Raw genomic sequence first — 27,314 nt, forward strand, 5'->3', positions numbered from 1 at the left:
CTTTTTTAAAAGTTTCCGCAAACGTTTTCATAGGCATCAAGTTTTTCAGCTAATTTTTTAGATGAAATCATCTCTACCCACTCATCAAGAAAATGATCTCGAATTTCAGGAGGAACTCGACGTTTAAGTTGGTCAATCACCATCAAATCTAGCAACTGATCAAAAGTCTTAACTCCTAGACCTGTCACCCATTCTTTGCAATAATTTTCTATTTCATAATTGAAATCCACCCATGTTAATTCGGTACTCTTTTCATGTTTCATAAATTTCTGCCTAAACTTTTCCGGGCTTAGTTTAAACCGTCTTAACAATAAATTCTTCATGTGCTCATAGTCTTTAGCTTTATCGGAGGGTTCTCTCCTAGTAAATGAGATACAAATTCTTCTTTATCAATTTTAGCCCATTCTGCTTGCCTTTCAAACAATAGCAAATATAGACTGATATCTCCTTTCTTGTCATCGAATTTCTGCATAAGGTGACGCAGCTCCGTTTTCGGCCGGATCTGTCCTGTATTTTGAGACTTCAAGTCTTAATCTCTCTAATTCATACTGTTCGTTCCTTCTCCGCTCTTCTGCTTCTTCCTGTCTCCTACGTTCTTCTCTTTCCCTTTCCTCCCTCTCTTTCCGTTCTTCTCTTTCCTCCCTCTCTTTCCGTTCTTCTCTTTTCTCCCTCTCTTTCCGTTCTTCTATTATTGTGTCTAAGACTCCTTTGACGAAGACTTCATCATAATCTCTGCTTTCAACAATTTTCTGTTTTAAATCGACTATTTTCAAATCTGCAGTCACATGAACTCCCAGTTCAGCTGCGAGATTTTGTAAATCTTCCTTACGAGCTCTTCCTAAGTAAGACATTGTTTCTATGTTTAAAATTAACGAATGCTGTGTTCTTTATATTTCCTCAAAATAGCTCAATTCAATTACTTTAATTAATTAATGCAGTCAGGAATTGTACTTTGTTAAGTACGTATACCTCAAAAATGAAATATTTAAATTATATGAAGTTCATTCTCTCTACCACATTAATTGTGATTAAAATAAGAATAACATAGAGCAATATATATATCTACCGTCTGGACAACTAAATGAATATTAAATATAATATCAAATACGGTAATAAAATGAGATAATTTATTATTAGCAGGAAGTAATAATCTGGTATCACTAATATTATGTTCAGTGATGAACTAATAAAATAAAAATACGCACGATTATTCGATCTCGTCGGTGCCTCCAAAATAATTAAGACTGTAATACTTCTTTGGCGATATGAAGCAACTCCAATGATGGAACACAGCAAGAACTTTTATTTAACACTAAAAAATGGCGACATACAAACAAGAAGAGAAAACATATTCTAACATTTAAAAATAAATTACATTCTTCGTGCGAGAGTCGCACGTGGCACTCGAGTCTGGTTTCAAATATTGCCATTCACAAATACCTTAATGTTCATCTATTTAAAATGCATGAAAGATTAATAATGATATTAAAGCTGTTACTACTTGGAGCCTAAAAACTGCATATTCATATCCTTCTTTGGTTTCACCCTGGGGGCACCTAAAGCCCATGTCTGTATACCATCATGTAATGTTAGCAGGCCAGATTGGTGACCCGGTCTGTCTGACAGTGTTTTAATGACTCCCTCCAGGACGGGGATGTGGAATGTGAGTTGCTGAGTATTCCTGTCGACTCAGCTTAGTCTTAGCTCGCTGACTCGACGGATAGGTTAGAAGCCTTTTGCATCGCCTCTAGGGGTTGAGGCATTTAACTGTGTTAAGGCAACCTCGAGCTTGCCAGGTCTGAATGCCCCTTCCTTCCAGCACACTGTCTTATTTGAACGTGAAAATACTTGATGCCATTGTGTATGTAACTGTAGACGCATTCGACAAATTACTTAATCCTAATTTTGTGTCTACTGTTGCAATCTTAGTAATTTGTGATATATTTAATTTTTTTGTGATTGCTTGTTATTGCTTGTCGAGCACATCTTCGGCGCCGGCCTCTACCCTTACATATGCATCAGCATCGCGTATTTCCGTTCACATATATTTACAATATCAGCTCAACTTATGTCTAGAACTGCAAAAAGCATTGACTGATAAAAACCAAAGTGATATAAGTAGTATAGATCTTATGCATGAACTGCAGTTTTTGCAAACTTTTGGAGGAAATGTAGCATTGCCGGTTGAAACTCTTAAGCTATATCGTTGTCAGTAACATAGCAGTGGGCAGAAACGAATTTAGGATATATCCTTAGATATCAGTCGGCCCTAGAGCATCTTTTGTGCCCTATTGTAATCACAGTTTGAACCTTGTCATCAACTACACTGTGAACAATTTATTCAGTGTGAAATTATTAGATATGTAAATTAATTTGTTTTTAATTTTAAGGTAATAAATAGTGTTCAGCAATATATTCGATATCCGGTGCGTTTAGTATATTATTTCGTTTAGCTTGCAGGGTTACTTTTGTATAACATTTTTTTGTTGTTGTTGACTAATGTTGACTTGTCTGGCCTACAGTCAGCCCAGGCCCACGAAATTCCTTGTGGCAAGGAGCTCTGCCATTCGCAACAGCCTTGAGTATCTTACAGGTGACAGTACGATTTAGCTCAGTTTTGCTTCCAGTTTTGATGGTGAGCACCAGGGGGAAACGTGTCTGAGCATCTTGTATCCCTCTTCTTCTACCACCAACCTCTCGAGAGGACTTTCGGCTCACTTGATATTTAGAGTGCCCCCATGCCGCACAGACACTATACATTTACAAACATCCATGCCTTCTCCATAATTCAAACCCTTGCCCTTCGGCACGGCAGTCAGCAACTCTAACCACTATACCAACTAGGCAGCTTTTATAACTTAAATATATGTATAATTCTTCAACAAATATGTTTGAGTGTGGGTTTTAAAAAATCGCAAAATGTTTTCATATTTAGACAAATTAAAAGATAAAATGTAATTTTTTGGTTTTTCTTCTTATTATTTTAATAATGCTTCATTTTAAGTGTCAACTATAAGCAGTCTCCCTTTAATATCGTCGCTGCTTACTAATTAAGATTATTACTGTTGTTAGAAATGCGGACTGACGTGTAAGGAGAGGGATATTGAAAATCTGATGAAGTTCATAACTTGATGAAGGAACTGGAAACTGTATGAAGGTATGACTAAATAAAGAATCAATCTGTATATTCCAAAAAGAAAAAGAAAATCTGAAAGGTTTCAGATTTTAAATTACGTCCAAAGGGCCATTTTTTTTAACCTTTGTTTGTTACCTTCATCTATTAAATACAATACAAAGTCCGTAATCCGGACTCATCGGGACTTCAGCGTTTTCGGATTAGGGTTTTTTCCGGATTATAGATCATCAATTTAAATATGGTAAGATGGCATGCAGAAATTATACAATTAAAAATATGAAACCGTAATTTATGAAATAAAGAGCAATTATGATCTAAAGGGTATCAAAATTTACACACACACGAAAAAAAAGCGTAGTATTTATTTGTTAACTTTATTAAACATTTCTTTCAATGTATGTTGTTTAAGTTTCTTCGTTTTTTGTGCTAATACTTTCTGTATAAACAGACATAATTTCTTCTTCAGTTGCAAAGTTCCACTATTCAAGTCCTGTAATTGTTGTGTCGAGAATACCGACTAACTTGTCAATCAAAATTTTTTTGTTTTCAATAACCTCTCTGTCACTTTCTTCACTATCAGAAGTGGTATTTTCTGGATCTAGAACCATACTACACATTTCGCCATTCGTTAATTGATTGATGATTGGGGCATTGTCGTCGCAATGAATAACGGTTAGAGTAGACTTTAAGGTACCCCTTGTATTATTGGGAAGTTGTTGTTTCATTTATCCGCGAATCGTTGTCTCATTGATGACAACCTGAGTAGTTGAATGCTATGGAAACCTATTATGACGTAATTGGTTGCGGTGAATTTGAATCATGGGAAAAAATTTGGAAAGTGTGTGTCAGATTTTGGGTAAGGTGTGTGTTGGATAACTACGTAATTATTTTGTGGTTTACACAGTAAATTGGCTGAGTGTAGTAAGATTAATTTGAAGTTTCTGTAGGATTTGGAACGAAAGAAAAAGCATTAATTGAGTGGTGTGTAAATGAAGGTTTACTTAGTAGTCACTATTAAGTGTCTTGTTGAGAGGAAGGAAATGCGCATGGTCGAACGGAGGATAATTTTTACTCTTATTTTTGTGAATTTATGAGGCAACATCAGTATACAGATTCTAGTTCAGATAATTTTAGGAAGTGTTTGGATGCTGTTAAGGAATTTTGTTTAACTGAAGACGCGTAAATTCGGTAAGTGGATATTTCCTTACTGTAGTGCTAAGATGAATTTCCTTTTTTATATAATTTCATTGATTTAAAAATATTCATTTCTAGGAAGGAGCTCCAGTGCTCCTTCTTAGTCATAGATCTGGGTCCTTGGGAGTCTTGATTATTCTCTCTTTTTATCGCTCCTTCTCTAGCCACAGAACTGATTCCTACGGAATCTTCATTATTCACTCTTTTCATCGCTCCTTCTCTAGCCGCAAATCTGGATCCTGCGGAGTCTTGATTATTTGTTCTTTTCACTTCTTCGGAGTTCTTCCTTCGAGTTTCATTTCGATTCTTCGAATACTGTGTCATAATATAGCTAGGTATATTAGCTATGTATTTACCTTTTTAATACAATATTATTATAACATTTATTTAAAATAATAAATTATATTTTTATTTATTTACTTATTTGGCTAACATCATTCAGTCAGCTGTGAATTTCTCTTTTATCTTCTTTAGAATTAGTGTATCGTTATGAACATAAATTTTCCCATCTAATGTATTTTTTCAAGGTGACAGAACAAAATGTTGACCCTACTGCATAGAAGAATCTCAAGTGATATTTGATACCATTTTGTCAAATTAGTTAAGAAAAGAAAATGCCAATATTCTCAGCAGACAATTTCCTGTTCTCTGGAATCTGTCTCTAATCTAAAAATTTACTTTTACACTGTGCTTTGTAGTCATAACAAAATATCAGTTATAGTAATAAAATAATATAATATGTAAATTATGAAAATGAGTTTAATTTTCGTTATTTTTTAATTTTTTAGCATTTTATTGTTGTTCTATATAGAAAGGTGTTTAATGTTGGACGTCTGGATCTCGGACTTTGTACTGTAGCAAGTTATGGACAAATTTGCCGAAAGAAACTTTTGTAGGACTAAAGACTGTTTTCTGATTTCATATATAACATTTTTAATTCAGGTTATTTTGGATTACTTCCTGTGTTTGAATACTTTAAATATATCAGTTGAACAAGAAGTGATTAAAAATTACTCTAGAATTGACAACAGACGATTAAAGAACTTGAGACATCATTTATTACTCATTTTCTTAATAGCCAGAAAAAAAAATAAAAGCATAAGGAAGTCAGAAGCATTTACATATGAATGTTTGCTAACTAACATTTGTTAACATTTTTTATGTGTATACTGTATGTTGCCACCAATAAAGTCTGCTTGGCGAAATTTGTGCTGACGAAACGGAAAAGTACCAAAAAACTTTTCTTTTTCTTGTAATATAACATGTTCAGTAAATTTTAGAAATATTGTGAAACTTTTAGCTAATAACACAGGTAAGTATAGTTCTATTACACTGTAACAAGGAAATTAAAATATATGTAATTGGAAGAAATGTAGTATTTAAGACAAGTGTTAAAATTTCCAAAAAATTTGCATGGACTTAAAACAGAAGAGAAACACACCAAAGTAAAACATAAAATCACCAAAGCAACAACCTTGTGTTCAGTGTAGATTTAGTCGAGAACTCTATCGATTTTGAGGGCAAAGAAGTACATGTCCCTCTTCACATTCATAAAGATTGATCTAGTTAATGACTTGATAAAGTCCAGCCTAGTCCTTCCTAATGCATTTAAAATTCTTTTAGCTTAATTTTTAAAGTTTCATTGCTATTTCTGCCAACAGATGGCACTACGTTTTCATTTGCCTTACTCTTGTAGGATATCAAAGCAACCATGGTTTTCCCTTTGTTGCGGATTTCTTTGTTCCTGATGAAGAAGGACCAGTACCTGTTCAGCCTTGAAATTGTTAGAGTTGTCATGATTTTGTGTCAAACTTTCATTAAATAAATACATATTGAATACATTATACATTAAAAGAAAAAATTAGTGCTCCAAGTTTAGGCAGATAGCTAGCAAATTATGCCATTTCTTCATGCACTACAGTAGATTCTTTCTACTGCCCAGTGTATGATGTGACCATCTCCAGTGCTGTATTTGTTTTATATTGACTAAATTTCTTTAGTGTGTGCACCATTTTCAAGGGGCTCATTAGAGTCAAGAAATTTCTGCTAATGATTAGCAAAATAATGCATAAATTCAGTAATTATTATTACTTTTTTTTAAAGATTTATAAATTTCTATAAATGTAAAAAACCAGCACATTTTGAAAATTTTGAAATTTCATTTGTTTAGAGCAAAGAATCATGGCTAAGAAAAAAAATAGTCGTCAGAAACATCAGAAGGATGTTTCTTTTGCTGATACTTCTGAAGAAGAACTAAATGATGGCATCAAACAAGGTAATTTGATTATGCAGATTTTTTCTTTTTTTTTTAATCGAGTACAGTCAACATTTGGTCAAACAAGCTATCCAAGATTAGCTGGGTCTTGACCTTTTAAAATAAAGAGAGATACAAGGTGTTTATTTATAATGAAACAGTAAGAATATTATTATCACAAACCATCAGGATAAAGAAAACTTTTGCAGGAAATATGAAAAGGAGAAGAAAAGAAGAAAATGCTTTAGCTAACAACAGTGATAGCAGACAATGTCATTAGGAAACTGTTTTTACCCACAATAATGTCTAATTTAACTGTGCATAATCTGGAATACATAAACATTGTAAAATCATCTGTTAAAAATAAATTTCTAATTCTTAAAAATAAAGTGTATATCTTCTATCTCCTATTGACTCTTATCAAAATACAAGAGTAATGTAAATTAAAGTACTACAGATGTGTGTTCTTGTTTTGAAATGCTGACTTAATTTTTCTCACCAAATTAAACTGGTTTAAAAATACAGGTAAATTGTTAATAATATTATTTCTGTTAATTGTAATATGTTCCTGTTTTTTATGTATTATGTTACTAGCAGTTTAATTGTTGTTTTTATTCCTGGTGTGTATTACCATGATTTATCAGGATTCTTCTGTAACTGTTATTTAGTTTTGTAAAACCTTAAATTACTTTGGCTAAAAAAGAAAATGCATACAACATATCATAATATTTGACATTTAGTACATAAAAGTATTGGGTGTTTGTAAATGATAGAAATGTCATTCATTCTTTATATAAAAAGGAGGACAGATATCAATACTGTATTCAAGCCATTTAAAAGGAAGGGTATTTTAAATTGTTCTGCATCATACTAGATTGTATTCTATGAAAAGTAAGGTTGTTTTGTATCTAAATATATTTTCATTGTTAATAATGTCTTAAGCTAAGATAGTAATTTGTATGCTATTGTTCAAAGTACATAAAATATATCCAATGAAAATTTCAAATGAAATGCAGGTAACAGCTTTTATCAAATACGTCTCATTACAAATGGCTAAGTATTTTGTAAGCATGGATAATCTGAAATGAAATGAGCCTAGCATATGTGAAATAAATGTTCACAATGAGTTGCAATAGATCAGTGGAAAAAGCATGCGAGTTGAAAATTCCAATTATTACAATGTGAAAGATTCTTTGTTAAAAAAAAAAAATTCTTTGTAATTATATATTTACAGTGGATTTAACAGTTAAAGATAAAATTCCATGTGCTTCCCACCTTGTAAGTTAAATTCCTTAATGTCTTAACTAATTTTTTTAAATACATTTGAAGGAACATACTTAAATTAGGATGTGTACTATATGCAAATCAATAATCCTTAAGCAGAAGACAAAATATTTTCAATTTCCAAGTTTCAATAAATGATTGAATAGCATGAGAAATTTTAACTTTTAATGATGAAGTGAGGTCATAGTTGGTTTTAGTACTCCCTTGTTAACACAGTCACCAAAATTGGATTTTTGTAATACAGCAGTAACAGTAAACTTGTAATAACAGTAATGTTCTTGTATCATATAATTTCTGTTATTAAATAATAAAGACTCTGTTTGTATGTTCCTTACAAAGCAGAAAAATGGTGACACCTAGAAACACCATATTGTGAACACGCTTAGTCCTGCATTTGAACATCTGCACTTCTAAGACTGAATTTTGAATTTTCTTTATGTTTTGTGTGAATTTAATCAAATTATAATTAACAAACTTGGAGATTTAAAAACAATGTTTTGCCTTTTCGATAAAGCATGAGATATGTATGTTTCAAATCTAATCAGAAAACTAAGCAATTTTAAAAAAATTTGCCATTGCTTGAAATAAAATATTTTTTATCTCCTATGTGCTAGTTTGTTGCCATTCAGGAAAGCGCTAGATATTTTTCTTCCGAATTTAATCTGTCTGACATTGATTAACAAACTAAGCAATTTAAAAATAATAAACACTGTTCTTCATCTCTTTTTATTAATTATAAGCTGGACCCATAAAATTACGTTAATTGATTAAAATCATTATATATTTTTTCCTTTTTATAATAATGGTTTTAGGTGGCTGACTGCTCAAGTGGCTAGTGTATATAATACACAGTCCAGAAGCTGGATATCCAATCTCCAAACCTTAGAAGCACCAACCAAAAAATAAATTAGTTAATTAAATAATAAACAAAATTATTCCTCCTTACAAAATCTAGGAGTGGTGAATATAATATTCAATAAAGGGCAGCAGGTGTGCCATAAATTTGATTTTTCTCCAGAGTAGAGATTCCAAATGCCACTTTCAAACACCCTGCTTGCCATGGAGTTGCATCATTGCCAGTAACAATACACTGATTAACATTAGATTGATATTGGTCAAGACTGCACTTTCTGTTGTTAGTAGTTGGGCGGAGTAGTACTAGCACTACACATTTTGCCACTCAATGCAGTCTCTAAGATCCTAAGTTCTACTGGGTGGTACTCCCCAAATTCTAAAAATTTAGCCATCTGTAATTTTTAATGCTTCTGTTTGTCCTTCTGTAATTTCTTAAATGTTTTCTGGGCTTGTTGGGGGTTTAGTATTCATCTATCTGATGTAAACAATAAGCAAAGCCCTAATGTTGCCATGTCTACATATCATCTTAAAAGATTTAAACTAATGATCGAAAATCTAGAATTGCCAAAATCCCACCAGTGTTAGGCTCATATTTAAAATTGCCGGGATTGCTTCTTATTCCAGCTACATGATTTCCAAGTTTGTTTTTCACCATAGATCTGTAGATGCTTCAAGGAAATGTCTACATAATCAACTTTTTAATCTATTATGTATATGCAGTAAGACCCTGCTTGACACTGTTTCAGTGTGTCATTCCTCGAAATTGCATATGGTGTTTGTATTGCTGGATGTACATGTCCTCTTACTAGATTTAAACTGATGATCTAAAATCCAAAGTCATTTAAGTACTGACAGTTCCAGATCTTGGAACTCTGTAGTGTATAATTTTAATTTGTGCAATTGTCTGTTTTTTTTTAAAGTGAAAACATATCACTGTGTACATGAAGAAAAGAAAAGTAGTGATGTAGTTATCTATCCTATATTTTTTATAATAAATCACTAACAATTATGGGTAACCTGTATTGTAAAATTAAAGTAATCTAAAATTTAGTGCTTCTCAAACTTAAAATCATGACTCCTTACAGCTTATAATCATGCCTAGATAAGAGTAATAGGAAGTTGCAGAATTTTTTTATAAATTATTGGATGATTAAAGTTTTTTATCTATACTGACGATGGTGTGCATTAGTTCTATTGTTATGCCTAACTATAAATCAATTGATAGTTAGATCATCTTAATATTTTTATTCTTTTTAGATAGTGAAAGAAGGCTTTGGTATATAAGTACCTCAGCAGTATTTTAGCTGTTAATGTACTAAAGTTTATTATAAACCTTATGATTCTGTATCTTTTAAAAACAGAATTAAAGTTAACAGAAGTTTTACCTATTTTAATCATCAAATGCCTGTCATAGCTACTCTTAAAATGGAATATCTGTATTATATTTATTGCTTTGCTTCAATAGTTATATTTGGGTTAATTATTGGATTAGTCATTAATTATTATTTTACTTAAATGCTAAAAAAATATCACAATAGACAATATACAGATCACAGTCTTTTAAACTCAGCAGCTTAATAAACTAAAATGCATTTGGAACAGAATTTATTTTAGTGAGCGATGGTTACTTTAATATGAGAACAGCATCTTGCTGATGAATAAGAACATGGCTTATGAGAAATTGTTTCAGAAATGGTTTTTTTGTTCATTTACATGTAACATTTAAAATAATTCTTGTGATAAAATTTTTATAACCCTTTAAAACTATAAGAACTGGTAACCTTCTAGTAGTAGTAGCATGTCAAAATAATGCTGTTTGCCACTCAGCATGCCAACTAAAACATACCATATTTACATGCAATAAATATTAAACACATAAATTGTATGTTGCATTAATTTAATTTAGTAAATTAAATAACTATTCTGTTCCTTATTGATTATTCTGTACTTTAATATAATTGCTAGCGAATATGAAAAATATGTAGTATATGCTAGATGCAATTAATTTTGTATTTTTTTTTTGGGTTTTCATCCGCAGAGAACCCGTTGGCGTCGCTCCATTTTTACTCGCCAAGCTCGCGTTTCATCGACGATGAGGCAAGCCGTAAACGTGATTTTTAGTGCATGTAAATTCTAGTTAGCAGACTAAACAATATATTAAGCATATGGTAGTAAAAATTCACAGATAATAAGCATGTAGATGTAAAACTAACAGGTTAAACGTGATATACGGAAATAAATTGGTGTTAAATTTAAACAGAAATTAATTATTAAATTATTAACTTTTGTTATGAATTATGCTGATTATGATACTTCTCATTTTAACCTATGCCATTTGACATAAAATCAACCTGCTACTTACTAAACCCTAAACCGCTAGCCTGACCAAGTATGTGACATTATGAGACATAAAAAAAAGTTACATAAAGTTAGTAAAATGTAAATGTCACTTCTTTCAAATATGCCCAACTATTATAAGAGTAAAATATTTAATGCTACTTGATCAATTACTTAAAGTTTATTTCATTTTCAAATTTATTAATAATCATGTTAATTCATGTTTAGTAATAATACATACTACTTATGGATCTATTTTATTTTTAGGATGGTATTACAAATGTGAAATGCAGGCATTGCTAATATTTTTAATTGAATTTATTCAGTTCGCATTTACTCATAGGTCCTGAATTTTTTTTCATTAATGGTCCTTAATTTCTGTGTGCAGAAATGTGTCTTCCTCTGAAAGGTTATTGTAAGAAAAGCATTAACAATATATTGTTACAATTTTACACCATAAAAATTGATTTATTATCATAATTTCAGTTGACAATAAACAATAATAAAAATAAAAGCATTACTTAATTATTTAAAATGCACATTTTTGCAGAGTACGAAAACGAATTATTTGAGCGTTTTGAAACCTCATGGTTCTGCGTGCGTACAGCTTTTAATAATTAAGAACACAACGTGAACAGCCGTGTTACAAATTAGCATTCACCCCTCCCGCTTTATTTTCTTCCTTTCATCCCGAACCGAGAACCGGGATCTACGAAAATATTTCTATCTATTCGTTGTTAAAAAATTAAGAAAAAAAGTAATAAATAAAAGAAGAATAATAGAAATCTGCAAATGGGAAGAACCACAGTGATAACGGAACAAAATGGACGCAAGATGAATGGTTGCAACAAGCGGATAGGTTGAATCCGCTGGGTTACCAGATTTTAACTATTATCGCCAAATTTGGCAATGTTTACATTCACCGGGTTCTCTCCGGAAGTGCTTCCTCTCTCTCTCTCTCTCTCTCTTTTTTTTTTTTTTTTTTTTTTTTTTGAGGGGGGAGGTTGAGCATTCAAGTTTTTTTATTGTATTAGGAGTATTGAAATTAAAAAGTATGCCTCTTATTCAGTAGCATTTTAGAATCAAAGAAATGTGGTAACATAAATTTTAAATCACTTGATTCTATTATTGATATTAATAAGATAATTTCAGAATAAACATCTCACATAAATGTCTAAAATATTTTCTTCTTAGACATTTAATAAAAAAAAAATTTGAACTTATTACTAATGTCTTATGAGAAATTTTCAATTGACTAAGTAATATGAGAAAATTAGCTAAATTATCTCCATATTTTTCTAAATAAGACTTTGTACAATTTGTATTAACCTCACTGGATAATAATATAGTGGTAAAAATTGAACATAAAGTTATTACATATACTAGAAAAAAATATTTTCTCATAAAATCTGGTATATTTTTTTAATATATTACTCATACTGTTATACCATCAAGTTGCCAAAGAAAATATTTCTTTACCTACTCTTCCAAATTGGAAGGGTGTACACTAAAATCTTATAAAGTCTTATTTTTGACATTTTTAATCTGTCCATTAAAATGTATTTTTATTTTGTATTTTGAATGTGCATTGCCATTTGTACTTCATTTAAAATCTTTATTTATAGCTTCTTTGATTAATTTAATACATTTTTTTCATCATAATAATTTCAAATCAAATAATAGTCATATGTAAAAAAAAAGAGAAATGTAATTCTTAGATATTTTTGTTTTCACGTATTCTAGGTAAATGCTGTCCACATATTTCTAGAGGAATTAATTTTGGTCGAATTAAAAAGAGTTTAAAGGCATCTGAGAATATAAATGTTTGCAGTGTATGTATTCTTTAGTCTATATGATTTTCTTCCTGTGTTTTAAGTTTGTCATTTATTTTGAGCTTCTTTTACCTGCCACTTGTGAGTTTATTTGGCAATTTTTTTTTTTTAAATATTTTTTTTTATTTTTTTAAGGGCTGTGATGCTGCTAATAAAGATGATCCTCCTGAAGTGTGGTTATGTCTACAGTGTGGATATCGAGGATGTGGACGAATGTCATCAAACAAACATGGTCTCCAACACTTCAGAACTATTCATTCAGATTGCCATTCTTTAGTATTAAGCTCATCCTCAGGAGTTGTATGGTATGTTTCGAAATATTGTAACTTTGAACAAAATATGGTAAAATTCCATTTATCCGGATTGCAAAATTAAAGCAACCGAGTAAAATGAAGCTCAGTAATTTATTTACATATTTGTCGTTGATTTAAGTAATATAAAAGAATTCTAGATAAATATGTATTTCAAGGTACCCCACGGCGAAAATTGGCGATTTTTGGCGATTAGCTAGTAAGGTACAATTTTAAGATGGCTACTACCCAAAACCAAAATAACAAGTCAAAGAATTGCACAAACTCGATGTCCATGTACACATCAATCTATTTTCACTTAAAAAAAAAATCAGAGAATTGCACAAACTCGGCATTGCGCACTCCCTTGACTTTGTCCATGTATACATCAATCTATTTTCACTTTAAAAAATCAGGAGAATGATGACATCATGTAATGTTAAAACAAAGTTACTCATCACCAGAATTGAACAAAATTTGTAGCCAATTGAAGCTTAATAAACTGCATTTTAAATAACACAAATAACATAAAAAAGGAAATGCCTGTTATCGCATAGACATACTACAAAAAGGAAATATCGACTTTTTTAAGTCGATTTCTAAATATGGTTATATTTAGAAATTTCTGCGTCTTCAGCCTGTGGCACACAAAATTCCTTAACAGCATCCAAAAACTTTCTAAAATTATCTGAACTACAATATGCATATTGCCGTCACCACATAAATTCACGAGAGTCAAAAACATCCTCCATAGTGCTGGACTGTCAGTAGCATTTCTTGCATGAACCTTCCTTGTGACAAATCCATTCAAAGCCATCTTTACATTTGACCATATGCATTTCCTTCATACAAACAGGACACTTAAAATGACTACTCAATTTACACACCAGTCAACTAATGCTTTTTTTTCCTCCCTATCACTCCAAATCATACAGAAACTTCAGATTAATCTCATATATACAGCCATTTTACGGTCTAAAGCATAAAATAAGCAACGTACTTCCTAACTGACTTCCAGCGCAGAAATAAGCCCTTACAAATATTTTTCCATCAGTCAAATTCACCACAATCACTCAACCAATCTCGTTATAATAGGGCTTCCATAACATTTAACTACTCAGGTTACCATAAATGAAATAACAACTTGGCGATAATCCTAGGAGCACTCTAAAATATAGACTAACTGAATTGTACAGCAGAGAATGTATTTTATTTAAAAAAACATTAAATTAGATGAATGTTCAATATGCATGAACTGGGCTGCTGTGTTTGGGATATAATGATAATCCCTGTCGAATAATATGTATAAGCATACTTTTCTCCATTTGTGAATCATAACTTACTCATAACAAGTGCGTATTTCATAAAAATAAACCAATAAAGGATTTTTTTCTTGTAATATATATGATAACTGCAAATATTTCTTATTAGTATTTTGCATATATCACTCTGTTATGCATAAAATTTTTTCCTTCCTTCTTTATTATTTTACATAAATAAATTAAAAGTTATTTCTTTATTTTAATATAATATAAGTAAATAAAATTATGTTTTTAGTTATAAGACCACCTAAACACCATATACACCATTGTTTGTTTTGCTTGTTTGAGAACTGGCTAGTTAAAATATTAGTGTAAAGTAAATGTCAAATATTTAATTTGCAATAGTGATCATTAAAAATTAATGTGTTCTCAGAATGTTAATACTGGAACACAAAATTACTCTACGGTAGATGTTTCCCTCTCTAGTAGTAGTAGAAGTGAAAGAGTGTATTTGCAGATTTTGTATGTTGTTTATTTAAGGCTAAAAATCGAGAAAGAAAAATCAGGATGCTTTTGGATTTAAGTTCACAGTGGTCCTGTGTGGAAAAAATGAATATGAGGCAGATGAAAGCTGTTCCTATTCAGCAGGAAAGAATTATTCATGATTTGTTTGGGAAAAAAGAAAGCAGAGCCCCTACCCAATTAGTTTTTGTTGTTGACATAAGTAGTCGAAATAACACTTTTAGATGTTGCTTTGAGACTCTTTCAGAAAAGAAAATCTGCAGATTTATACCCATGATTAAAGCATACTGTAAACCTAGAAGAGTAGCAAATTGGGGGTCAATGACTCATTTTGTGAAGAAAGTGAAATTGAAGTTTTATTATATGCTGACATCATAAATAAATTTTTAACTGATGAATGTTTAGAATTGCTATCTGGTTTAACTGCATTCAAAGCAAAAAGTGATCTAATAAGTATTTCTTTGCGTTGTAAATGATGTTTCTTTAAAATATTTATGGAAGCTTGACGTTTTGGCTATTTCAGTTTTTTCAGATTACATTAAAATGAAAAATGAACATACTGATGGTGAGATAAATTTTCAGAATAAATTATCTACTCTCCTGGATAATAGATATGAGTTAGAATTACTCTGGAAATGCAAAACAGCACATGTACAACAGTTTATCAGACAATAAAAGTATCGCTTTAGCATCTCATCAGAAAATGATTCAAAGAACTAAAAAAAGGGGTGAACAACATATAGAAGTATTTTGAGAATGGAAAAATTTGAATATTATAGAAAGGAGCCTAGAAAAGGAATTAAGCATAAATGCTCTTTTTTGTCACACAGACTGGTCATTAAAGTGAATAGCCAAACCATTAAGATAAGAGTTGTTTTTGATGTATCTGCCAGTGAAAAGGCGAAGCCTTCCCTGAATCAATGTTAAATGAAAGAAACCAATTTGATAAAATTAATCCTAGATATTCTAGATAAGATGCAGTTTTTTCTAACTGGTCTGAGTGCCAACACCCAACACAGAGAAGGCATTTTTATAGTTAGAAATTTCTCCAAAGGATAGAGCTCATTTTTGTTTTTTCGATCCAAGTGATGAGGGAGAAGTAGTTTATAGGCATTGTAAAGTTATTTTGGAGGTCTCCTGTAGCCCATACCTGCTGGGTGGTTTTATTAGGATCTGTTAGGTAATTGATTTTATAGATGTGACTGGCAAACTAAAACATTCATTCTGTGTAGGCAATTAATTTTATTACTGAGGTATCTTAATTTTGAAAAATATGAGAATTTTATTGTAAACTTTAAAAATTTTATATTTAAGGGCATTTTTAGTTTATGTGGCTGGCAGAATAATGTTACTTGTAAAATACACTACAAATCATTTTGGGGACACACTTCTTCTCGGAATGTTATGGGATTTGGAGAGTGATACCTTGAGATGTTAATGACTTTTCAGCTAAAAGACTGGTTTTTCTATTACACAAGCAATTTTTGATCCAAATGGAATACTTGCACCAGTAACTTAGTTCTTGCAAGAAACTTGGAAAGGGACGTTTTCCTAGGAGATGTATTCCCCACTGATATTGTAAACAGTTAGCCAATGTATTTTTGTAACACCAAATTGTAGTATCTCGTTACATTGGAGTTGAATTGGATGTTTTTGTTGATGCATCCAAAAGTACTTATGCAGCATTTGTTTTAACAAGAAGTGTTGATTCCTGTGGATTAAAAATTAATATTTTAAGAGCAATATCAAGAGTTGTGCCACTGAAAAATCTGTTAATTCCTAGGTTCGAATTAATGTCCTGTTGCATGGAATGCCAATTAGTGTTTTCTATTTGTAAGGTTCTTAATGTATTTGATGTGAAACCAACTTTATGGTGCTATTTTACTGTCCATTATGGTGGATTAGAAATAATGGTGTGGTTCAGTTTTATCACCAATCATGTTAAAAAATTACTGGGTTAACAAAACCGGAATCACGAAAGCATGTGCCTATTAACATGAATCCTGCAGATGTATTATCCTAGGGTTATTCTTCTAAACAGATGAAAAGCTCAGTGGTTAAGGGGCCCTTTGGCTGAAAATGAGCCCTGCATTTTGGCCCATCAGTATTGTTTGTCAGCCAAGTAAGGCTGACCTGAACAAGAGAAAGATAAAACTTATTAATGTTAATGCCTTGAATGTTGCCATGCCTTGGTATGCAGAAAGACCATCTGTTTATGAAAAATATCATTCATGTGATTGGCTGGATATTATGATTTATTTCTAATTTCAGAAAAAATTCAGTTTATTTAAGAAGTCTGAATTAAGTGTTGCTGAAATCATAAATTCAGAAAAGGTTTTAATTCAGTCAAAGCTCAAATTTTCCTGATATTAAAGCTCTTAACCCACTTGATACATTTATTGATGATTAGAAGAGTTAAAATGAGAATACCAGAGCATTGAATTTTTAGCACCTATTCTGTTGTTAAGTAATTGTGTTTTTATTAGATAGAATCAGATTATAGGAAATTGTGTCACACCAGCATTTAAATGGTGCACTGTATTTTAACAGATTTTAGATTCTGAAGCAACATTAAACTATACCCAGTGAGTTGCAAAAGTGCACAATGTTTCAAAGGTATAAAATGAAACCAATGTCCTGTGAAGAGACTCTTCTTCCTGCAGATCAGGTAGAAGATTACAGTGTTTTTGAAATATTAAGGAGTTGATTTAACTAGGCCCTGTTTAAAAAATAGTGAAAAGGTTTTTAAAGTTTTGTTGACGTATACAGTGTACAGGGCTGTCCAGCAGGAACTAGTGATATTGATGTCGATAGAATCTTTCCTTTTAGCTCTAAGATGATTTATAGTCAGATATGGAAAGTCACAACTAATCTATTCCAATAATGGAACTAATGTTAGAGGGGCTTACAGTGAGCTGTCTAAACTAAACTGGGATGTGATAAGGGAAGAGGCAAAAATTCTAGGAATAATCTGGAAATTATTAAATCTGGAGATTAGAGCTTAAAGCTCTGAAGTAAAATCTGTGTTAACATAGTTACCAGAAAATGCTGCGAAGATCATTTGAGTATGAAAAAATTTCCAAATATTTTAAGTGATAGAAGTGGTTTAATTTCATTTTCTGCTTGATTAAATGAATCTGTTATTACTTAAAAAATAACAATGAATTAAAAATCTATTTTACAAGCAGTCCTGTATGTCTATATCTTACACTATTTATTGCCTTTTTTTTTTTTTTTTTTTTTTAAATCTGTGAATTGATTTTGATCCCTCAATCCAGATTTTAAGAATGAATTTAAATAAAGCAGAATTGTGTGTTAAAGTGTGAAATAAATTATCGAGAATGAAAATGTGAAATGTGATGCAATTTTTCATTAAAACATTCAGTACAAGAATTTTGCAATTAATTAAATTTTTTTGTCATGATAAGTTAAAAAAAAGTTTCTGTCATCAGTGGTCTCTTGTATGTGATGGCATAACCCACTGAGCACCATGACTGGTTTTATCTGATCATCAATTTTTTTGTTTTGGGCATTCATTAGCTTATAATTTAAGATAGTTTCCATTACATATAAAGTCCATTACATATTTCCATTACATAAATTTCAAGCTGTTTATAGGATATTACTAAACAATGCTGGAAGGTTCTTGATAATGTGGGTGAGGGGAGATTGGCAAAAATATTATTAACAAATGCTAATCGGTGTTTCTTAAGTGGTGTACCACTGTGCCAGCCATGCAAGCATGGAGAAGTGCTGCATCGTTCATAAAAATTGTCTAAACCTTAATTGTGAGACTGTTCCTTTTTTAGCAATTTCATGGATATATATTACAGTCAAAAGTTGTTCATTTGGACACCCATAATCTGGACCTCAAAGCTACAAACTTTCTGCGCATGCGTCGTGTTGATGCATGCGTGTAAGACCTTTACGGCTGCGAATATGCATGTGCACATGCGCATAATACGTTTACGCATATGCGTTTAATGTATAATGGACGGTATAAGCAAAGCTAAAATTATCTAATTCAGTTAATGTTGCAGATTGCGTGGTTCCTTAATCTTCGAATTGGATCTGGCTTATTATTTTTTGCAGACTGTTAGAGCAATTTTATAAAAGTAAGCTTGAACTTTTGGTTATGTCAAATAGAATTTCCGATATATATTTACTAATATGTAAAGGATCTACAAAGCGAAAGTATGTTTTGAAGTCCATTAAACAAAAAAAAGGAACTCCTGCAAAAAATGCTATCCATATCCTTTGTTTCTCTAACCATTCCGAAATCTGTTTATCAATTTCTTGCTGCTCTGCAGAGGGGGGGGGGATGCCATGGCACGCAATGAATTTGCAGTTGATCTGTCAGCACTATCCTTATCTTCAGGGCAGATGTTTTTATTTTATTTGGCTTATAATTCCTTACTAAATGTAGTATTTCATCTTGATGTACTCCGTCTTTGATATGATTTAAATCAAATTCCTCGTCATTATAATTCGCTTCCGATAGTGAAGAAAGTGACACAGACGTTGTTGAAAACGAAAAAATTTTGATTGACAAGTTAGTCGGTATTCTCGACACAGCAATTATAGGACTTGAACAGCAGAACTTTGTAACTGAACAAGAAATTATGTCTGTTTATAAAATTAAAGAGAAAGTATTATCACATAAAACGAAGCAACTTAAACAACTTACATTGAAAGAAATGTTTAATAAAGTAAACAAACAAATATTAAGCTTTTTTTTTTTTTTTTTTTTTTGTAAATTTTGATACCCTTTAGATCATAATTGTTCTTTATTTCATAAATTATGGTTTCATATTTTTAATTTTATAATTTCTGCATGCCATCTTACCAGATTTTAAACTGATGATCTATAATCCGGAAAAAGCGATAATATGGAATCGCCGAGGTCCCGATGAGTCCGGATTAACAACTTTTGACTGTACCGACTTTTTTTCCCTCCCTCCCATTAATATTTTCCCTGTATTTTAATTAATGCACACCTCAAGTTTGATGCTTTTCATCCTGCTAAATTAAGATACAGAATGCTGTGAGTAAGGAAACTTATTTTGCAGCCACTCTTCATATCCTCTTAATTTTTTTAAAAAAAGACATAGACATGTCAGCTAACAATTATGGTAAAAAATGTTAGCATTCTATAATGTTGTCATTCAATTCATTAATGGAAGAATGTCTTCTTAAAATGCTTAAAGATATTTCTGTAATTATACTTTTTGTATAATATTTAAAATATTGTATTTTTGTATAATAATTTATCATCCTTGCATTTCTGTGCTTTAGAGTTTGACCTTTTGAAAATTTCAGTTCTTTTCTGTTAACAGGGTGCCACTTAACACCAGACATAGACATTAGCACAAAATCTAACTAGGTAATGGCAACTCTAGCAATAAATAAAGCTCCATGAAAAGAATAACAATTTGTACATGATGAATATAATATATAAATTGTTTAATATGCACAATGCTTAGGATGTGCACAATGTTGAATTTGTTCAATTTTCTGATTTTTTTAAACAAAAATAGATCATGGAGTAAATGACTGTTGCTATCTTGATGTACACAGCGATCTGTTATCGATTAAAATAGAATCAGAGGATTGCAAAAATTCAGGCATTGGGCACAAATGACTGTACTTCAATGCAAAGCAGATCAAAATCTAGGATGAAAATTCATTGGATTGCTGGTTATTTTTCCCACTTGTTTGCAACACTGCTGTTTCTGACATCATGTATACAAGAACTACATGTTTCAATGCATATTTGGCAAGTGCTGCCCTGTTAACGGAGAAGCATCAAAATTAATCCGTGAGAAAATAAGTGTGTTAAAGTTTTAAAATGCTAGTCTGTTGACATGTTGTGTTAATTAAATTTCATATTTTCAAGGTGTTATGATTGTGATGATGAAGTTCTTTTGCAAGTGTCACGCAATCTAAGGCAGTGTGTTGAATTTATAATGAAACTCAAAGGAAACAAGCCTAATTTGAAAAGTAAGTTTCATAATAAGGTGATAAAACATATTAATATATTTTTTGGCATGTTAGTTATTGACATCATTTTGTTTGGTTTATTTGTTATCAGATTTAGGAAAAGTGACTAAAGAAGTAAAGAAGATTTTTAGAATAGATATTAATTTAACACTACCATTTAGTTGGGCTAAGTTTAAAGCAAAGCCTATTAAATTAGTGCATTTGAATTATGAAAGTTTTCAGTAATTTAAGAGCAATATAGAAACAGAAGACTAGTAATTATTTTTAAAATAATGACAACAGGAAATATTTCAATCTTCTAAGCAATTATTGCATTTTCCTATGCCAACTCTTATGGTGTAAGCTGTTAGTACATCCAGTTAGTTAGATCTATGGTTTAAATATCAGTAAGGTCACTGGTGTTTTTCCATGCTTCCTGATTTAAAAACCCAGTGCCCAAAACTGTAGTGCCCAAATTAAAACTCATCATCACTAAATGGGTTTGACTGAGTTGTATTCTCCTGTCCCCCCATAAATGATCGTATTCAGCCATGCATGCTCTTGTGATGTAAGTGTTTATCATTTTTAGCTAGCATTTGGAAGATTGATGGTTTGAATCCTAGGAAAAGTGCACTTAATTTTTAAGTTTTCCTGTTAAGAAAAACCTAATAAATTCTACAATCTTTGGTACCAAATAGATTTTCATCATTATCAGAATTGTTGCAACTTAAATGAAGATTGAAAAGGACTCTAATACCATATACAGTGGTACCTCAGCATATGTCTGCTTTGAAATATGTCCAACTTTTCACATGTAATGTTTAGACAAGAAAATTTTTGTTTGGTATACAATGTTTGTTTGGAATACAGCTTGAGTTTAATGAGTAAGAAGTGTTCGTAACAATGCTTTGACTGCCTAAGAGTATCAGAACTCCTTTTCCTGCCATTCAGTAAACAGTGCATATTATAACTCTTTTTATGTGATTTTTGGGGGGTTCTAGTTTAATTAACAGTGAGTTTCAAGAAAGAAAGTTAATGAGAAGAGTCAAGCAATAACAACAACAACAAAATTGTTAGGATCACCATGGAATTGAAATAAGAGATTGTTGAAAGATTTGAAGATGACATACATATGCAGAATTAAGTTGTTGCATACTATATGCCATCTACAGTTTTGAAATACAAAGATGATATTAAATGATGGCATTGCAAAGGGGATGAAATCGATTACCTGAGATCAGAGATGTTGGAGCATGTTGAAAATTTGCTTTTGATCTGGGCAGTAGAAAAATTTTTGTGTACAATGTCACAGGTAGTGCTTTATTGTACTGTATATATTTCACTCAATGCATTTGTATTTTATACTAATAATAACAATAAGGATTATAATAATAATAACAATGTTATATGAATTTATAGTAATAATAATAAGGATTTTTTTTATAAGAACGGATTATTAGTCCAAAGGGGCTTTGTCCCTGAAGGACTATTGTCTTCGTTTTGCGATTTTGCGTTGGCTCATTATAAATGTCCATTTCACTTTCCAAACTGTTGCCACCAAATGTTAGAGTCCTGCATTATATTTGAGGAAATTAAATAATGAAAAATCTGCACAAATGTATGTTTATTTCTCGCATTGTGATAAAACAACGGTACATAGAGCCATCAAATTTTGAAAGACGTAATCCTCCTACAAATATGGGCATGTGAAAGCCCAAATTTGAAATTTGGAATTTGTTTTACTACCAATTTTATATTTTGTAAAACTTTAACGAATTTTTGAGTAATAAACTCAAGGATTTCAAAGCGAGCAATGGCAACGTTGTACAGAAAAAACATTTTTATCTCCAGCGCATAAATCTTTGTATCGGAAATTCTAAAGATATGCTCATTTAAAAACTATTTTGCGATAATGTTGTTGAACTGAATTTTATGGTTTAAGTGTGAAGAACGTGATATTTTATAAATTAATGTAAACACACAAAATGTTAAAAAAAAGCCCCTTTGGACATAATTTAAAACCTGAAACCGTTCAGAATTTTTTTTTTAAATTCTGCTTTTATTTCATATTAGAAAACTCCATTTGGTATTCCTTGAAAGATCTGAAACAGATTAATGCTGTATACCAAAGTACTGCTGTATTTTCATATATAAATTGGCACTTGGCCTTTCACTTTATCTGTGAAATATGCTTTAAATAAGTCTAAAGCAGCATGGATGGTTTTGCTATGGTTTTGTTTCTTTGACTCCGTCATCTTTCCAACCAATTCAAGGTGCCACACTCATCCATACAACCCTCTTCATTAGCATGCACTAAAATTCCACGTGGAGTTTTACATCTTTAAGCAGAGCCATTTTTTTCATGTGTACCTCAATATTCCTCCAATCTTCCATCTTTACTTTTTTCTAGTTTGGTTTGCATTTTAATGTTGTGTCTTACTTTACCTCTAATTCTGTCCAGATGTGTTCTATAGAGTTTAAATCTAGTGATTGAGGTAGTCTTTTCAGGACTTGTGGATAATTATGGACACACTGGATGCAAATGTTGAGGGCCGTTTGCTGAAAGTGCTATCCTGATTAAAAAAATTAAGTTTTTCCAGTATCCAAATTCTGGGTGGATAATTTAAAATTACCTTTTAAAATATTTAAATACACAGCATGGTTTATTATGGCTGTCAGTAAATACGAAATTACCTAATCCTGATTCTGACATCCACCCCACACAAGGACATCTCCACCACCATGCTGCACTCTTCAAACCAAGTTCTTGGGATTAAGTTCCTCATTTTTTCTCCTGCATACAATTATATGCCCATAAGAACCAAAAATGCTAAATAATCTTTCATCTGTAAATTAGACATGGTTTCAATATGCTTTGTGCTTATTTACCATTGATTTAGTAAAGGAAAGAATAAGCTTTTTGTTTTTTTGCACTTAAAAAAATTTTGTCTTCGAGCAAAGTATGTATATAATTCAGCCAATCTGAATACTCAACAAACAGTTTCAAGTGAAACTGAGGTAGAACATTTTTCAGTAAATTCTGTAAAAATCTTATCAACACTTAAACAAGGATTTTTTTCATACATTTTCTAACCATAAATCTCTGATCATATTAACTTTGCCAAATGACCACTTGTTTAGTTTTGACCCAGTTTTCTTCTTTAAAGCATTTTATCACATACTGCATTTTAAACTGAGATAAATTTACTAATTTAGGTATATCTTGGATTGATTTTCCACCTTTATGATGAAAAATGATAAATTTTCGAATGATAGTTGTTTTTTTATGATTATGACCCATTTTTAAATATTAAATAAAGTATAAGGAATTAAGACACAATAACACGCTGAATAAATACTAATTCAGAAGTCAAACAACAAAAATCAGCGTTATACCTACAAAATTTTCACAAGACTAGTTTCGATGGTTTTACTGAACCATCATCTTCAGCTGCAAAACCGCAAATGCCATTTGCGGTTTTGCAGCTGAAGATGATGATTTTTGTTGTTTGACTTCTGAATTAGAAAGTATAAGGAAGTCGGCAAGCAGAGAATAAATCCAAGTGAATTTTTAAACATCATCAAAATGCAAAAATAAAAAAACGGCAGATGATAATTTTAGGAGGGCAGATGATAATTTTAGGAAAATCTTCTGGTGTACGATCACTTTTGTGGCTTGTTTTATCTATGCCTCCTTCATTTTTCAATTTTAGAAAAAGAAAATAAGTCATTATTAAAAAAATTTAGTTTTATTTAAAATTGCATGGAGATGATATAAAAAACATTAGGGTTTATATTCTAATTAAGTTCTGGGCTACATGGCTTTTTCTACAAACTCTTTAAGTTTACAAACACTTTTTGGGAGCCACTGTAAGAATTTATGTTCCCCCTCACCATTCAGACAAAAAATAAGACTAGTGCAGGTACCATAAATTGCATACAAGATAACAAATTAATAAAAAAAAATGTGCTAGCTTTAAATAAGATTACCAGAGTTAAAACTGTTGTCTTTAGCATCTTTTTTTTTTTAAATTTCAGCTTATGTATAAGCTTGAATTTTGGGTAAATTTCTGAAGAAAAAAATTTACTGCCGCCTTATATTTGGAAATATAATGGTAATGTCATTTATGTTAGCATTACTAAAAAGAGTTTTAATAAAAGTATTGATTGTTAATATTATTTGTTATCAAGATAAATTTATCTTTTTAGATCTTTTTTTTTAACCATATAAATTTTTCTTTATAAAGTAGTTATGTTTGTGAAGTTTTTGAAATTGAGAATTAACATATTAACCAGATAATGCTATTTCAAAGACTAAATAAAACTTAGAAAAATACTGAAAATATTTATATTTTTCGATTATTTTTATTTAGAAAAACCACAGTTTTATGCTCTTTCATTAAATATGTTTTTAAAAAGATGAATTAACAATTGCTGTTTTTAATTGTAGGTACAGATGAAAAAACAGGTACCCATGAAAACTTGCAAGAATCTGCTATTAAAGAAATGCATCCTAAAATTTCAGAAGAACCTGTAAGAGATTCAAAATCAAGCAAAACTCCAAAGAGTAATGCTAAAAGCAATATTTCAGTTTCCAAATCTTCCATTAAGGTATTTAATTTTTGTTCAACAATCCATTAAATATAAATTTTTTATGGTTATTTAAATCTTTGGCTTAACAGTTAACAGTGTCATAAATTATTTATTCGTGTCAGTAAAGTAACCAAGAATATGATAGTATCTGCTGGCTCTGAATCAGTAACACATATGAACCAAAGAGTAAAATATTATACAGTGAAAGTCGTTTAACACGAAAGTAAGGGGACTGAAACATTGTTTCATGTTAAAGGATAGGATATTGGGGGGGGGGGGAATAAAACATATATTCAACAAAATTAAGTTTATTAGAGTACATTTTATTTGCATAAATATTTATATGTGCATGTATTTAATAAAAATTAATGAAACAATAACAATCACAAAAACTTAAATTTAATGCAAAATTTTAAAGTTTTTTGAAAACAAAACATTTATTGAGATTTTGGAAAATAACCTGATGTTTTTCTTTGCATTGTCTTTTTTAGCATCAAATTGTTCAATGTCGTCCATTTTGTTATTCATTTCACCATTGGAATGTACATCTAAATAACTGCGCATACTTTTCATGATGTTCCTCATTTCGGATGACGTGGGAACAGGAGCTGCATTATTCATTTCATTTTAGTCGTCGGAATATGCATCAATGATATTGTTTGAGCTTTGAACAAACTCCAAAATGCCGTCTGCCATAATTGGAGCTGTTCACTCATTGTCATCATCTACTGCAATGTATTCTTCTGATAATACAGAAACTTACAATAATACAAAAACTTTCTGAAACAATTCATTAAATGTCGGTTCAGTTTCAATATCCTCCTTCTCCATTTCTTTTGGCGCCAAAGACTCTGATACTTTTGAGAATCGTGGATGACGAAAACAGTTTTCAATCGTCCTTGGAGTCACTTAATTCCATTCAGAGTGCAACATACAAAGAGACAGAGACATGCAGAGTGTAACATATGTACCAAACTCACTGATTTTTACTCACACTGCCATGTGCTCGTCACCGAATTCCAAAGCCAGCTGATGAGAGATAAGATGTTTGTGTGGCATTTGTAGAGGTGGAGGGTGAAAGTAGCTTAGATAAACAAAACTGGTTGGTGTCACAGGCTATTCCGAGGGTATTTCAAAGCCAAGTTTACCTCCTTTCTACGAAACATGCAAAACCACCTCTCTTTCATTTCACACCCCTGTTAAATATCGCCTATGAGGCCAGTTTTTCCTGTATTTTGTTTATTTACTTAAAAGAAATCTTTTCATGTTAATCGATTTTTGTTTCATGTTAAGAGAAGCAAAATACGGGAAAAGTAGATTTTAGGGTACCCCTTGGTGATTTTTGGTGGCACATGGATACCGAGTTTGTGCAATTCTTTGACTTGTTATTTTGGCTTGCATAGCGGTGATTTTCGCGCCAAAAATTGTCGCTACGCAAAGCCAAAATAGCAAGACAAAGAATTACACAAACTCGGTATCCACGTACACATCGACCTATTTTCACTTTTAAAAAAATCAAAGAATTCGCAAACTAGGTTTTACGCACTCCCTTTGTCCATGTACACATTGAACTATATTCACTTGAAAAGTCAAAAAAGCAGCCAAAAAATGTATAATCTGAATAAACTACATTTTAAATCAAACAATGAAATTATATAAAAAAGGAAATTCATCTTAGCACTACACGAAGGAAATATCCACTTACCGAATTTACGCATCTTCAGTCAAACAAAATTCCTTAACAGCATCCAAACACTTCCTAAAATTATCTGAACT

At 31.2% G+C, this 27,314-nt stretch overlaps 1 protein-coding gene across 6 annotated transcripts in view; it reads left to right on the forward strand.

Moving 5' to 3' along the window:
- Positions 1-27,314, forward strand: part of Usp16-45 (ubiquitin specific protease 16/45) — a 108,904-nt gene that overhangs the window by 8,305 nt on the left and 73,285 nt on the right. For 3 of the 6 annotated variants that reach the window (XM_085808738.1, XM_085808741.1, XM_085808756.1), the window contains exons 2-7: positions 3,073-3,157; positions 6,501-6,605; positions 12,804-12,892; positions 13,028-13,197; positions 20,863-20,966; positions 25,396-25,556. In XM_085808738.1, coding sequence (XP_085664864.1) covers positions 6,512-6,605; positions 12,804-12,892; positions 13,028-13,197; positions 20,863-20,966; positions 25,396-25,556 — 618 coding nt within the window. In that variant the 5' untranslated portion in view covers positions 3,073-3,157; positions 6,501-6,511. The remainder of the gene's footprint in view (positions 1-3,072; positions 3,158-6,500; positions 6,606-12,803; positions 12,893-13,027; positions 13,198-20,862; positions 20,967-25,395; positions 25,557-27,314) is intronic. The other 3 variants (XM_085808745.1, XM_085808739.1, XM_085808749.1) reach the window with 3 other exon arrangements.

The sequence above is a fragment of the Stegodyphus dumicola genome, chromosome 1 (genome assembly GCF_044657685.1).
Source record: "Stegodyphus dumicola isolate Sdum_Otavi_A_Nest chromosome 1, ASM4465768v1".
Lineage (NCBI taxonomy): Eukaryota > Metazoa > Arthropoda > Arachnida > Araneae > Eresidae > Stegodyphus > Stegodyphus dumicola.